Genomic DNA, 17222 nt, shown 5'->3' on the forward strand with positions numbered 1-17222 from the left:
AATCACCCATCTATTAAGCACAATTTTTTTAACTAGTCTCAATTATCTTAATTACCACACAAGTTACACCGAGAACCATTGAAACCTCTAACACACAAATTCTAAAATGTATACTATTCTCTCATTTGACTAACACGACACGTGTGTGCTAAATCTCATCCTGCTTCACACGTGTCCTATGTAAACTATAAGTCATAATTAAAGCAACCCAAAAAATAAATTACAAAGTACATAGAAATGAAATGTGAACAGCTTGAATTGATGATTGAAATAATAAAATAAATTCGAGATAGTGGGTTTATGGGTCATAGTCGAGTTAAGAGTTTAGAACACACTAGCTGAATTTTGTATATATAAGTAGGTGATGGTGCACTATCCTAACCTATTCTTCTTCTCAAGACTCTCTCAAAATAACAACTCCCTTATCCTCTCAACTTTTTATAGTATTCTCAAAAGAAAAATGGGAAGGCAACCTTGTTGTGAGAAAGTGGGATTGAAAAAAGGACCATGGACTGCTGAGGAAGACAAGAAGCTCATCACTTTCATCCTCACTAATGGTCAATGCTGCTGGAGGGCTGTCCCTAAATTGGCAGGTCTCCTTTCATTCCTCTTGCTCTTTCTTTCACCATTTTTCTTCTACACACTAATCACTTATCACTTACACCACGAAACCATATGGTTTTTTTACATTTGACTACCGTTATCTGTAATGACCGGTCATATCAGTATTACAGATAATTGCAGTCAAATGTGTTAATTGAGTATTAATCAAGTGTACATTAAAAATCTATTCTCAAAACTATATATTTAATCCTTAATATGCAAGTTTCTATAATTGGATTATGGTTAAGGTGGTTTGGTCTTTTTTCTTATTTGGCATTATTATCAGAAATAGAATAATTAGTTCAATGAATTCAAATTTTTTTTTTAAAAATGCAATTATGATATTCAACATGCAGGATTATTAAGGTGTGGAAAAAGTTGTAGACTTAGATGGACAAATTACTTGAGACCAGATTTAAAAAGAGGACTTTTATCAGAATATGAAGAGAAAATGGTGATTGATCTTCATGCTCAACTTGGGAACAGGTACTAGTTTCCACTGTTTTACTAATGACTAATTAAATTGAATAAGGTGAACCCAATAATTTTTTATTAATAGTAACCTTAATGACGACAAATGCACTTACTTAATTGAATTAATTACTTTTATAATCATGCTCATCAAGTGGTAAACAGTTTAGTATTTGGAATAAAAAAACATGGTCCCAGCTCTTACCACCAATGAGAAAGAGACGTGACAAATTTTTCTATACCATGGTTTCTATTTTTAAGATATAATAAAAATAAAAGGATAATACTTATGATTGAACTTAAAGTTGACTGAAAATGAAGTAATTTTTCTTTCTTAACTTAAATGACTTTGGAAAATGGAGCTTTTCAGTGCCTATAAAGTCATTCTTCCTTTTAAGTGATGCAACAATTACGTATGAACTTTTATATATATATATATATATATATATATATATATATATATATATATATTAAAATAATGAAATTATAAATATTCTTTTATTTAATTTGGTTAGTTATATTTTTTTAGATGGTCGAAGATTGCTTCTCATCTACCAGGAAGAACAGATAATGAGATAAAAAATCATTGGAACACTCACATAAAGAAAAAGCTCAAGAAAATGGGGATTGACCCTATCACTCACAAACCACTAATTAGTAGTACAATGAATCAAACTCAAAATCAACAACTACACCAACCGATAGAAGAAAAACAACAAAACCAACAACCTTTGACAATTGACACTGACACAAAGATTGAGAAGCAAGAGACTTCAATTGAATCATCAAGTAACATTGAAATGAAGGAAAAAGGTGAAAGTACAATAACACCCTTATTTGACACAATGGAGTTAATTGATGGATTTTGTATAGATGAGGTTCCAATGATAGAACCTAATGAGATTATAGTGTCTAATTCATCTTCATCAACCTCTTCATCGTCTACATCAAATTCAACCAATTTTCTTGAAGATCTCCAACTCCCTGATTTTGAATGGTCTAATAATGATAACAAGGAAGAGAACATTAGCAACAATTTGCCTTTTTGGGATGATGACTTTATTAGTAGCTTGAATATTTTTATTAATGATGATGGTGGTTGTGTTAATAATGGTGAAAGAAAGCAAGCATTTGATGAGATGATTGTGGATTCAGAATCTTGGGCATATAGATTGTTTTGATTTGATTTTTTCTTCATTTTACTTGTAATTTTCTCTTAAGTTTTTTTTTTTTGAAAAGGCAAAAAAAAAGTTTGTTTCTTGAGTATTTATAGAGAATAAACCATGAATGATCAATTAGGAAAAACACAAATGTTTAGCATTAAAGTTATATGTAAAGATAATGGAAATGTTTATTGGCAACTTTTGAATGTCACTTTCAATTTTAGTTAATATAAGTTGAGTTGGTAGCATAGAAAGGGGTTAGAATGTGAGATGATTAATCATGAATGTATTTTTAGTGGAGAGACCAAAGTGAGCGAGTTTGATGCATTTAGTCAATATCATTAATTTAGTGAGAGGTGTGAGACATCTATGATGTTTTAATAAATATAGACAAATATTAAAGCTACTTATTTCATTGATTTTAGTCTTGGATTGGATCCCAAAATCAAACATAATCACTAACTTACTAGTGATACAAAATTGCCATTTAAAATCTTTTAAAAGAACTCTTAAAGTTAGTTGGTTAATTAGTCCGAGTTTGGTGCATGATAATTAATTTTTATTACAAGTTATTTAAGATTTGTTGACTTTTCTCTAGTTAGAGTGATTTCGACACCGATCAAACTTTTTCAGGATGTTTTAGAATCTGATTAAAAAAAGGTAAAAAATAACACAAATTATTAGAATAAAAATACTTAAACTAGTATCATGATTAAGTGTCATCACATAATTAAAAAACAATTTCCATGTCATTTATTCAAGAACCTATTTGCCATATGTAAAATGACCTCAGCACCACTGGATACCTCAGTCTAAAATTAGAAATAATTAAGATATTATGCCTCACTTTTATTGACTTTTTTCAATTCAAACTTGGATACACCTCCAAGTAGAACATACACCAATATGGTGTAATCCACCATTGCTTTAATGATGGGCAACAAGGATGCGGAAGCAACAAACTCTGTCAAATTCATTGGACATGATCCTCTTAGCCATAAGTTAACAACTTGAGTTATAACAGATAAAATATCGTGTGTAGTAACAAAACATACTCCACACAGTGTGTCTAAAATGTATTGGACTCATAAACCATCACTACCGCATGATGCTACTTTGGGGAATAATTTATTGGATCTGAATATAATGTCAATTTTAGCCATAAGGGGGGGCTTGAAATAATAAGTTGGTCGAGATGAAGGGAGTTGGAATGTACGAGTGTTTATCATCTAAAATCTTTATTGTATCTCCATTATATGGGATCACGCTAGACGACCTACACACATTCACCGTTGATGTGAAGTGACCATCCACAACCTTTGGAAGGTATTACTTGATGTCAATGCTCACTTTTCTATCCTTGTCCTCAATATGAACTCTTACCTGACCCAAATCTTCTTTCTTAGAGTTGCCTAACACACTTTCAATTAACTTGGCAAGACGATATACATCTCTCCAAGTCTCCAAGCACCTCTAAAATATGATGTTATTACAAGGACTTGTGATTCCCATATTTTTGATATAACCTACTTTGAGGCTTAAAACCTTTACACCTTCGTTGAAGGATCCAATCAAGGGTAGCAATATTAAGATATATCGATCATAACTAGAATTCAAGACCAACAACAACAATATTCAAATCAATATCAACATCACTCAAATCAAACACATCCTTCACAATAATACTATCAAACACCTCATCAAAGACATCAACAAATATACCAGAATGATAACCAACGACAATAGCTCAAAGAGAACAGTCACCAACCTAATCAAGGGATGGACTTTCTCATGTGGAAGATACTTTTAATTAATTCATGCAAACATTGACAAATAATTTCACAATTTGCGGTTTGATCAATAGATGAGTAACAAGAACATTGAAGAATATATCATAAACTTATAAACACAAATTTGGCACCTTTCCAAATAGTTGGAAGCTAATTCTACCAACAACTATGAAGGAAATACAATTGACAATCCTAAGAATAATGAAATATGATATAGCATGAGTGCTACCAAATATAGGTTAATACGGTTTTAAAATTTAAACATTATAGAAGCTTGTCATCTAAAAAGAATGGAATAGAGAGAGGTTGTGAAGGCAGGAAAAAAAAGTTGGAGTCATTACCATAAAAGAGAATTGGGAAAATTGAGTTATGTGACAATGAGAACTAACTAGAGATTTGCACATCTGATTAATAAAATTATGGAGTTGTGATGATTGTTGGAGTCTTGGCAGGAATGAGATCGGTCATTACTCTATTTTTACGCATAATAAAATATTTGTTTGTTGTGATTATATTCCCCCAATGTTGGTGTAAGCCCTAGAGGCCAATACTTTTGGTACTTGTATCGAATTATTTATTAATAATAAAAGGCTTTTTCTTTATTACGTTTGTTTAATAAAGTCCCTGGAATAGTTAGTCTGTTTAATGTATCAAGTATGACTTAATCATGAGGTCACATTAAACATAAGGACATTATTCTTAAAGTATCCGTAGTCGAGCTTTAGTGTGAAGTGGGATAACATTAAAGCATTAAGATTATTATATTTGTAGACTGATGATCACATCTCATGGATCATGGATAAAGAGTTATCAAGTCTTAAACATAGGTATGAATATTAAGAGTAATATTTATACCGGATTGACCCGCTATGAGAATACTATATAGAAAGTTATGCAAAGTGTCATAAGTTGTTCTCATGGTGATAATGGTGTATACCACTCTTCGACCTGAAACCACTATGGACCCTAGATGTAGAGTCGAGTGCTTTATTGCTGATCCAACGTTGTCCGTAACTGGATAACCATAAAGACAGTTAATGGGTACTCCACGAAGCATGCTAAGGGACATGAGTGACCTAGATGGAATTTGCCCATCCTGCGTAACAGGATAAATGTCTATGGGCCCAATATTGAACTGGACAAGGATGACACGGTCTATGCCTTGTGTTCAATATAGACATAAGGGCAAAAGGGTAATTATACACATAATTATTATCACAGAAGGAATTGTCAGATCACTTGACATTTTCGTGTCTTGGGTAGCAGTGATGTGTTGCTAGATACCGCTCACTGTTTATTATGTTAAATGCATAATTTAATATAATTGCCAACGTCACGAAAACCTAAAGGGTCACACACAAAGGACGGATTGATGAGAGATAGAGTAACTAAGGAATACCGTAAGGTACGGTGCCCTTAAGTGAATTATAGAACATCGTAAGGTACGTTGTACTTGAGTAGAATACGAAATATGGTAAGGTACCATGGACTTAAGTGATTTTAGGCATATTATAAGAAATGGGCCAAAATACACTTAAGTGGGCCTTTTAGCTTGAAGCCCACACAAGTGGTTCTATAAATAGAACCCTTGTGCAGAAGCAAAAATTGCGGTTGCATTATTTTCGTTTTCTATCACTCTCTCTCTCTCACTCAAAGCCTTCATTCGTACCAGCTAGCACTAAGATTGAAGGAACCCGTTCGTGTGGACTGAGTAGAGACGTTGTCATCGTTCAACGTTCGTGATCGCTTCGTGGATTTGCATCAAAGGTTTTGATCGTCACAAGAGATCTGCACCAAAGGTTTCAACCGTCACAAGAGGTAAATATTCTATCACTGATCATGACCATTCGTAAGGATCTCTAAAGGAGAAAATTCTTAATTTCCGCTGCGCTTTGGGTCGCAATTCTCCTTCAGTGGTATCAGAGCCACTTACGAAACCATGAATCGGATAGGTGTTTAATTTCTGTATTAATATGATTAAAAGACAGAATGAATCAATTAATTAAACGAGTAATTAAATTTGGCATCATGAGTGTACGAGTTGGATGATTGATGTTGACTATGCTTCGGAATCCGACATTAGTATGGTGAAGCTGTCGCATCGCGCGAAAAACCGGCGGGAAAAGAAAGAAACAACAGAGCTGCCACCGTGCGTTATTTATCCCAAAAGAGGGAAAGGAAACGCTCGAAGTAAACCTAGGAAAAGAACATGGTCTCGCGACCAAAGAGAATGGGTTCGGGAGTCGGTTATGCGAAGGGAAGGTGTTAGGCACCCTACGCATCCGTAGTACTCTACGGGATCCACGCACAAAAGGAAGGAATATTGGTTGCTAAACACTGCTCAAACACACACACACTGGCTGAAAGAAACGAAAGAGACTGACTGAAACTGACTCGGCAGGATATCGTATCCTGGGCCTACTTAGTCTATCAGGCATAGACATCAGAGTCGAAGTAGTTCGGACTGGGGAAACGACACATGCTCGCTAGGATATCGCATCCTATGCATACGTATCTTCTCGGACGAGAGAAGAATCAGAGCATTCGTAGCTCGGCTGACACGCACACAAACAAACACAGGCAAAGGTGGAGCCCGACTGCCAATCACTGGACTTATGTCAGCATCCGAACCTAAACGCACACACTGGAACCCAAATGCCACTCGATGGACTTACATCGGCTTCCAAGCACACAACAACACAACAGGTTAATAGGGAGTCGGGGACTCAGCCTATAACTGTCAAACACACACAAACAGACAGACAGCAAATGCTAAGGAGTTGCGGACTCGAGCCTAGCAAAGGTCAGACAACACACACAAAAGAAAGAAAAGGCGCCCGGAGAGATCAGCTCAATCTCCTGCCTACATACTTCATCTGGTGTGAAGATCAGGGCGATGTAGTTCCCCTACGCAGGGACAAAGGATCTAGCTTAACCAGATAACAGAGGGAGACACAACACTAGGGAGACTACGACTCGAGCCTAGATGTTGTCATGCAAAGTCGTCCCTAAGTTAAGGTTTCTAGCTAAATGGCACAAGGGCCAACCTATCCTAAGCAGACACAGGAAAAAGCAAAGTCTCGATTGCAACTAGGGCAAGAGAAAGGGAAGGTCTCAATCGCAACGAGGGCGAGAGAAAAGAATTAGTGTTAGTGGTTAGTCAAACTCGGCAAGACATCGCGTCTCGTGCCTACGTATCTCATCTGAACATGAGAATCAGAGTTGCCGTAGGAAAGGAAAGGTAACCAGTCATCATCGGGATGAGCACAAAGGGTTAACTCTGCCAATGGGATGAAAGTGGGATTTTACAACTACCAGCTTGTGGGTAGAAAACCACAAAGATAGGACTTACAACTACCGGTTTGTAGGTAGAGGCCAAACGATCTGCTGAGAGACAGAGTGAGAAAAAAGGATTTACAACTACCAGCTAGTGGGTAGAAGACCGTAAAGAAAGGACTTACAGCTACCGGTTCGTAGGTAGAAGCCACAAATTCCGCTGAGGATAAGATGAATGAGTGCCGGTTAATGAGCGACTATTCATTTATGCCCCGGGAAGTACAGGAGACAACAGAAAGCCAATTTAGGATTGATCCAAAAAGGCAGACTGAAACAAGACTCATCCTAATGAGGAAAGAACTCAATAGGGAAAACCCATCCCGTGTAGGGAGGGAACGGAAGCAACCGTCATCCACGAGGATGTATCTCAGTGGGGAAATGGCAGGAAAGGATAGACACTTTCTACTTAAGGGGCAGACTCTACATGGAGAGATCAGACACACCCATATTTGCTTGAGGAAAATCTACTGGAAAGATTTGTATTACCAAATAGCAGGAGGTAACAATCAACAGATACCCGGCAACAGCTGCAACATGAGTACCTGAGTGCTATGATTATGCATGTATGTTTTATACCTAAAATGTATGATGAATGTTGACAAACAGACATGTTCAACATGCAGGTCCAGGAATCAATCATCCGGAGAGAAAACCAAAGTCACCATCCTGCAGGGGAGGAAGAGCCACAAGAGGCTTCCGGAGGGATCGTCGGTCACAACCGGAGAACAGAGTTCAACATGCAGGCGTATGCGCCGCAACAACTTGCGCTGGGAATCAGGGAGACCAAGAAGCAACCAGATCTCTGATGAGGATACATAGGCATTGAGAGAGCTCATCATGCCAACAACTCCGCTGAGGGATCCATCTGAGGGAATGCCGGATTATGGGGATGTCGATCCTCCAAATACTGCATCTTCAAAGAAAAACACCCAGGCTGGTGGAGAGGAAGACTGCCCTGGTGGAGAGGCGAAAGTTGAAGTCTTCAGTAAACACTCTGCTAGGGGAGCTGCCCCACAATAATGTCCGAAACAGCAAACTTGCTGGGGATGCCCCACGATAGGGCTCAAACAGCACTCTACTGGGGATGCCCCACAATAGAGCTAACAGGGATTTGGAGGAAGAATCTGTCCAATCGGGAACATGAAGATAAACAACTTCAAACAACACTGCATCGGGCAGATTCACTGAGGAGAGACCATACGAGGTTCTGCAAGATAAAGATACAGTCATGCTCGAGATACGATCAATTGTCTTACCTGTTGGTAATCATACCACCCCCGGGAGAGCACTGTGGGTCTCCTAAGTATCCTTCCATCATCGTGAATGTTCACTTTGTTTAAGAACAATTTTGTGAAAAATTTGTTTATTTTGAAAACAATGATACTTTATCATTTAAAACATGCAAAACATTTGTTGAGTTAAAACAAATAAGAGTGCAAACAATTGGCTAAAAGCTCAAATTGATGTGATGGAATGGTAGTCTGCAAAGGGCGAGACTCCATAGATCTGCACAAGTTTGAAATCGGTGATATATATTGGAGAGGGCTACATTGAACATAATGACCTTTCCTCTACCATTCCGAACTTTCGATGTATTCGGAGCTTCAGTCGACGACGAATCGAGAATCCCTGACGGATGACAGATATAGAGCACAGTCTTGTCAAGATGCAGTTACTTGCCAAATCCCTAATTTTTGCCTAGATTGCCCCAGTGTGAGGTGTTCAATCTAGCGGGATGCGAATTCTTTTCTTTCAATGTCTCTAACTTTTGCCTGGATCGCCCTTTCGGGTTTTCAATCCACCGAGACGCTCCTTTTTGCCTAAGTCGCCCTTTGGGGTGTTCGACTTAGCGAGCTTTTGATTTTTTTTTTTGTTTTAGGCGAAGTATTTCTTGACTGCATCGAATTTCACAGGACGAGTGAACTTCTTCATCCATTGCTGTAAGTGTCAAAGCACTGCCTGAAGAGGCTCTTTTGAAAACATATGGACTTTCATAGCTTGGAGTCCACTTGCCCCTGGAATCGGGCACGAAAGACAGGACTTTCTTGAGCACAAGGTCCCTCGGAACACACGAGGCTTGACCTTCTTGTTGAATGCTTTTTCACTCTCTGCTGATATAACTTGACCATGACACATGGCAGTTGATCTCTTTTTTTCGATCGAATTCAGCATCAGTCAACTTGGGACTTTGAGGGTGCTATCTTTCTTTTGTTTTTTTTTTCTTTTTCTTTCTTTTGATTTCTTTTGATTTTGATTGATTTCTTCTTTTTTGATTTTGCACCCTCCTCTTTTTTTTTCTTTCTCTTTTTTGATAATGCCCCAGTTGGCTGTTCTGCTGATTCTCGAGATGCAGCTGAGTGATCTTCTTTTCTTGCTCAAGAAGTCGGGAAATCTCGTCAGGAATCCCTTCAACATCATCTTCGTCCGCTTCGAATACAGGGAATTCAAAATTGGGAGATGACGTCCGATCACTATGTTCAATGGGTTTAAGAAACAACCTGCATAAAGATTTTGATATGAAAAGCTCTTTGAAAATCAAACAAGACAATCGTTATGCAGATGAAAAGATTGCTTTTATTCTTGTTTTTTAAGGTTTTTTGTGATCACCAATTTCATGCAAAAGTGAAAAGGGAAAACAATTGGAAAAACAAATGTTTTAACACGAATTATTTGAATGAAAATATCATTGCACAAAATGTTGCCAACAATGTCATCACTTCTCCTTTTGGCATGGGAGAAGGGTTTTTAAACAAAGTGATTGTTACTCTGACTTATGAACAACTGTAGGAAAGCCCACAGTGACCCAATTGTGATAGATCCCATCGGGGACGACAACTGTCAGTATTTCTTGCATCAGCAGCTTCTGCTTTCCGAACAACCCTTCTGAAGAAAAGTCGGCGCCAGCCCAGGACTTGTTATCTTCAAACTTGATTAGCATTGGGACCTAAGTCTTCCAAAATCAGGATACCTGACCTCACAAGGTCTTGAACCTTCACCTTCAGCTGGAAACAACTGTCCACATCATGACCAGGAGCACCCGAGTGATACACACAATGCTGTTCAGGCCTATACCACCACCGAGGGTTGACGGGTATGGGCGGCGGGTCTCTAGGAGTGATCAAGTTCCGCTCTATCAGAGTGGGATACAGTTCGGCGTAGGACATGGGGATTGGATCGAAAATGATCTTCTTCCTCTCATTACTCGCACTGGCTTGATTATCATTCTGAGGTTGGGAAGCCTGCTGCTGAGGACGATGTTGCTGACGCTGATGCTGCTGAGCTGGTCTTCTCTGTTGCTGTTGGGTTGAGTGGCTGGAATAGTTACAGCAGCAACTTGCCGATATTGTCCTCTGTTTGCACTCCTCCGACGGTGCACAGCATTTGTTTCACTTTCTCCCCTTTTGGGTGCCCCATAGTATGTCTTCTTAGAACCGGAAGAACTTGAAGCACCAGGATGGCGAACCGGAGCGCGGGTTGCTCTGACATTAACAGTCTCCGCAGCAAGAGGCTGTTCACTGATTCTGATCCCCCTTAATTCATCACCCACATCAAAATTACTAGCGGGAGCGGCAGCAACAACATTATCATCCACAGGAACACCCACTGGTGAAGCACGGTTGGCAGTTGGAATCACAGCTTCCAGTCTCTGGGCTAAGGCACGCAACTCCTCTTGCCCCTGAACAACTCCTTGCATTGTTGTCATGAACTGGGCCACGTTTGCCCTCATCTCAGCCAACTCTGCTTGAACCTGATCCATAATCCTCTGATGATTGAGTCTGGTTGAGTACCGATGCGGTCGGCGGTCAGCAATCCTGTCTCAGTCAAGAACCGAAGTGAGAAGTCTTGTCCCCAAACATGTCTGCAATGCAAGGATGATATGTGCATGATATGCATGATGCGGATGCTATTTTATCATGAATGATCCTGAAAAGGATATGTGTATGCGAGTTAACTTTTTTTCTTTTTTTTTTGCACTATTATTTTTTGAAAATAAACATGTTATGATGCAAATGATGCAACATGACTGGTCAGGCTGGGCGTCTCAAGGCACAGGGTCAGAACTTCGGCTTGAACTCTGATCACAACCATCTGAAACCCAAAGTCAATCTGATCAACTGGCATCTGAACCCATGTCTGGAGAACTGAGTCACCATCTGAGCGAGTACCCCCAAATTCAGCCCAGGGATCCGAAATAAACGGAACCCTCTGATCAATACCAGGGTCAAACCTCCGGCGTCCAGAAATATAACTCGTAGTCACTATCAGTACCAGGAGTCACCAACAGAACTGAGTCACCAACGGTACCTGTAATGAATAACCCTTCCCCACTCACGGGTGTAGTCTAGGCCAGGGTAAAGCTGAGAGAAACGCAGCATAAATAACCTTTCGCAGAATATCATCCTGTGCACACCCGATGTATGCACCGATAATATCCCACCAGGGTCTGAACTGCTCGTGATATCAATGTTCCGCTAAGTGGCGCCATACCACCCGCTTCCCATGAATCACTCTATTCCTAATCATCCTAGATTTTCACTCATGGTCTGGGTATTGGACCTTTTACCTCAACTGACTTCCCCCCCACACAGAGAAAAACAGACAGCCAGCCAGTAATGAATAATGAATATGAAATGCAAACATCAATGCACACCATCAATGCAAACAATAAATGTACATATATACAATGAATGCAATAAAATACAACAAGCAGAAAGCAACCAAAACCCTAATCCTAGAGAGCGCTAGGAGAGACTCGCTCAGGGAAGATGGACCAGCATAGGTCAACTTCTCTACGTCCCCAGCAGAGTCGCCAGCTGTCGCATCGCGCGAAAAACCGGCGGGAAAAGAAAGAAACAACAGAGCCGCCACCGTGCGTTATTTATCCCAAAAGAGGGAAAGGAAACGCTCGAAGTAAACCTAGGAAAAGAACATGGTCTCGCGACCAAAGAGAATGGGTTCGGGAGTCGGTTATGCGAAGGGAAGGTGTTAGGCACCCTACGCATCCGTAGTACTCTACGGGATCCACGCACAAAAGGAAGGAATATTGGTTGCTAAACACTGCTCAAACACACACACACTGGCTGAAAGAAACGAATGAGACTGACTGAAACTGACTCGGCAGGATATCGTATCCTGGGCCTACTTAGTCTATCAGGCATAGACATCAGAGTCGAAGTAGTTCGGACTGGGGAAACGACACATGCTCGCTAGGATATCGCATCCTATGCATACGTATCTTCTCGGACGAGAGAAGAATCAGAGCATTCGTAGCTCGGCTGACACGCACACAAACAAACACAGGCAAAGGTGGAGCCCGACTGCCAATCACTGGACTTATGTCAGCATCCGAACCTAAACGCACACACTGGAACCCAAATGCCACTCGATGGACTTACATCGGCTTCCAAGCACACAACAACACAACAGGTTAATAGGGAGTCGGGGACTCAGCCTATAACTGTCAAACACACACAAACAGACAGACAGCAAATGCTAAGGAGTTGCGGACTCGAGCCTAGCAAAGGTCAGACAACACACACAAAAGAAAGAAAAGGCGCCCGGAGAGATCAGCTCAATCTCCTGCCTACATACTTCATCTGGTGTGAAGATCAGGGCGATGTAGTTCCCCTACGCAGGGACAAAGGATCTAGCTTAACCAGATAACAGAGGGAGACACAACACTAGGGAGACTACGACTCGAGCCTAGATGTTGTCATGCAAAGTCGTCCCTAAGTTAAGGTTTCTAGCTAAATGGCACAAGGGCCAACCTATCCTAAGCAGACACAGGAAAAAGCAAAGTCTCGATTGCAACTAGGGCAAGAGAAAGGGAAGGTCTCAATCGCAACGAGGGCGAGAGAAAAGAATTAGTGTTAGTGGTTAGTCAAACTCGGCAAGACATCGCGTCTCGTGCCTACGTATCTCATCTGAACATGAGAATCAGAGTTGCCGTAGTTCGGCCGGCAGGGAAAAAAGGCTCGATCGCAACGAGGGCGAGAGAAAGGATCGCAACGAGGGCGAGAGAAAGGATCGCAACGAGGGCGAAAGCAAGCAAGGATTAGCTGTTAGTCGTTAGTCAAACTCGGCAAGACATCGCGTCTCGTGCCTACGTATCTCACCTGAACGTGAGAATCAGAGTTGCCGTAGTTCGGCCGGCAGGGAAAAAAGGCTCGATCGCAACGAGGGCGAGAGAAAGGATCGCAACGAGGGCGAGAGAAAGGATCGCAACGAGGGCGAAAGCAAGCAAGGATTAGCTGTTAGTCGTTAGTCAAACTCGGCAAGACGTCGCGTCTCGTGCCTACGTATCTCATCTGAACATGAGAATCAGAGTTGCCGTAGTTCGGCCGAACAGCTCTAAGCATGGCTCACACAAGGGTTAAGCCACACAGACTTGACTTGCACAGGAAGCAAGTCAAGCACAACCTACCTTGCACAAGGGCAAGTCTAAGCTAAACCTAAAGAGGCAAAGCAAACAGGCAATCACAAAAAGCACACTCTATATGCATACAAGAGGCTCAAGCAAAAGGTTAGGCACTAGGGCCAACTGGAATAGGGTAAGTGTTGCTCTTAACCTTACCATTGAGAGGCTAAGGTGAAGCAGATGAATAGGAGATGAGGGGTGTGCCTCATTGCTTCTATCCCTAATCAGGGAGAGCATCAAATAATAGAAAGTGGGGGAGTTCAGAAAGATGGAACTCTTTCCCCATTATTGACTCGATAGATCTTGGGTTTTTATCTCGATGCTTCAACCATGTAATGGGAGCAAAGAGAGGACACACTGAATAGTGGGGGATAGGCTACTTATCCCTACCTTCCACCAATTGCCTTACTTGAAGGACTTTTCCTGCTTGGGACAATTTTAAACAGACACAGGCATTGCCTCTTAAGGAGGACTTCAGACAGTTTGCCCGGTCAAATAACAGACCGGGTCTCCAGACTACATGAAGAGAGAGTAATTATACCTCAAAAGCAATTGCTAAATAGCAAAGCAAGCAACTAAAGCAACTAAAGTGTACCTGAAAAAGTCAAACTTATTAGTAAACAAGTCAACAGTTCAAAGCAAAAGGAAATGAATAAACAGTCAACCACAGAAGGTCAACTGTGCAAAGCAAGACTCAAACACATGAGTCAAACCTACAAAACAAAGGTTAGTACATGATATGTAATCAAAACCAATCACATTTGTACGATCTCAATGGCAATGGTGCTCAACCTGAAACAGGAACTCAATAGTAAGTCCAAAGGACCACTAGGGCTAGCCTAGGGTCAAAGATGAAAGAAAAAAGTCAAGGCAGCAAGGAAAAGTCAACTCAAAGTCAAAGTCAACCAATTAGAAAGCAATCACAATTGGGCCCACATTCAAATCATGCATTTATATCATTTTATGCACAAAGGGATACAAATCATGGCAAAGAAAGCATACAAAAAGTCAACAGCATGACTTCATTCAAAAGTCAACTCAAGCAATCTCAAAAATCATGAAATAAATCACATTCAATCCTAACATCTAACATGGCATGCATGTAAAATTTCATGGCATTTGAATGAGAGGAAGGCAGTCAATTAAAATCATGAAGTCAACACCATTTCAAGTAAGCATAATGAAAGTCAACAAGCATGGGTCAACTTCAAAAAATCATATCAAATTGAAAACAGAAGAGAAATGAATGAGATTAACACCAATGCAAAGCTTGAGATGTCTAGTTATCACATATGAAATTTCATGGTCATACAATAAGATTTGAGAATTTCACCAAAGATATGGCAATGTGCATCACAAAAAGTCAACAAATGACTAAGCATGGAAGAAAATTCTCACATAAAATGGAAAACAGCAAGATAAATTCCAAGAAAATTCATACATGAATTAGACATACAAAGGATCATTCATGCAAAAAATGGGGTCAATTGGATGTAGGGAAGTATGTGAACAAAATTAGGGAAAATGCATGATCATGGTATAGCAACAAATGTAACACATGACTTCAAAAAATCATATCCAGCAAACCACAAATTGGAAATCCACAAACTTTATACCAAAACAAAGGTCAATGTGTCTAGTTTCTCCACAAAAAATTTCAAGCTCATTGGATGCAACATGAGTATTTCACAAAAGAAATGGTAAGATGTATCATTATTGCATACATGTTGGGAAAACAATTATCATTTAAAATCCAGCCACTGAAAAATTAATTAAAATTCACAATAAAATAGAGGACACATTCATGAACATGAGGAAAAAATTTCAAGATTTTTGGATGAAATGTGAAAGAGAAATAAATTGTGGAAGTTGGATGAAATTATGGATGCAATATGAACAAAATAGCATGAACTAGTGGTCAAACCAAGGTCAACCGTGGCAAATGTGTAATTCTGAGCTCACTAATCAAAGCTGTGCGTTTTGGCAAGGCAAAACGAAATGTTTTCATTGGTCCTCAGCCAATGAAACAGTGATCTTGCCAATCATCTCAAATTTTCTGGTTTTCACATAAACCCTTGGGGTTTCCAACATGGCAAAGGCATTGGCAACAACAGCAGCACACAAACTCAACCAGCAACAACATTCATCAACCAATGTCCATCATCATATCGAAATTTAAACATGGTAAACAGCAGGGGAGTGATACAAACATGTTCATGCATACCTAGCTAGCAACAAACCAACACACATTCATGCAAAATTTGGGCAATTTCATCATAACAGCAGCAGGGCATTCATGATATCTCCAACATTCAACATTAATCATGAAATTCAAAAAACATCAGGCAGAAACAGGGCATTGGTGTAGTAACCTTCATGCAACCTCAAGCAAACATCATGACAGTAGTAATGCTCTTCAATGCAAATATATTATACACAACAAAACCAAGACAAACATGAGAGACTTCTAGGCATGAGTTTAAAGTTTAAACACAACAGCAGGGTATATGCAGCAATGGTATGTCAAATTCAATAGCAGACCAAACACAATGTAATAGCATAGCCATGAAATCAATCACATAATCACAAGCAATAACATCAGCCAAACTTGTGCATACATAAAGTCATGATTTATGGAAAGGACCAGGGTTTCAACTACAGCAGCATGCACCATCATTATTCAAACAGCAATCACCAAATCATGAACAACATCATCCAACAATAAAATATGGCCATGAGCATTTATCATCATGCAATCCTAGCTAACAGCAAGACAACATAAGCATGAGGAATTTTTCTGGACAAATCCATGATTCAAGCATAACAGCAGGGCATTAGCAGCATCAATTTCATGGTTCATCAATCATCATGTCATCATCATTATAACACAAAATTTGAGCAAGCAATCACAACAGCAGGGTATATGAAATACTTCATGCAACATGAGTAACAACAATAGCCAATCCTCATAAGAACAAGATTTCTGTAAAAAGCCAGCATCAATTTCAGTAGCATTCATCAATTCAACTCCATGGTTCAACAATCATCCAATAAGTTTTCGAGCAAAAACACACAAGGGCATGGCATAATGACCATCAAGCAATATCAATCATCAACCAAACAAGCATTAGCCATGAGAAAAATCTGGACAGAATTAGGGTTTCAAGATAACAGCATGATCATCATCTTCATGTAAGCATGAAAAATCAAAATGCTCAGAAATGCAAACTAAACACACTAATAGCTTCAACACACACCAGGCAACAAGAAAATAGCAATGGTCTTCATTGAATCCACCACAAATGAGCAAATCGAAGGAACATAACTTCAAGCATGAAAAAAGAAAACCATGTTTCTCTCAGCATAACCAAATCATTTCAAGCAAATGAACATTCATTAGAATCAGCATCATGTAATCTATCTAAAGCATATCATGGCATG

At 39.6% G+C, this 17222-nt stretch overlaps 1 protein-coding gene across 1 annotated transcript; it reads left to right on the plus strand.

Moving 5' to 3' along the window:
- Positions 1-233: 233 nt before the first annotated feature.
- Positions 234-2435, plus strand: LOC127118381 (transcription factor MYB20). The gene is made up of 3 exons (XM_051048568.1): positions 234-593; positions 960-1089; positions 1604-2435. The coding sequence occupies exons 1-3, from the start codon at positions 365-367 to the stop codon at positions 2253-2255; spliced, it is 1011 nt and encodes a 336-aa protein (XP_050904525.1). The 5' UTR covers positions 234-364; the 3' UTR covers positions 2256-2435.
- Positions 2436-17222: the final 14787 nt, after the last annotated feature.

Source organism: Lathyrus oleraceus, chromosome 2 (genome assembly GCF_024323335.1).
Source record: "Lathyrus oleraceus cultivar Zhongwan6 chromosome 2, CAAS_Psat_ZW6_1.0, whole genome shotgun sequence".
Classification (NCBI taxonomy): domain Eukaryota; kingdom Viridiplantae; phylum Streptophyta; class Magnoliopsida; order Fabales; family Fabaceae; genus Lathyrus; species Lathyrus oleraceus.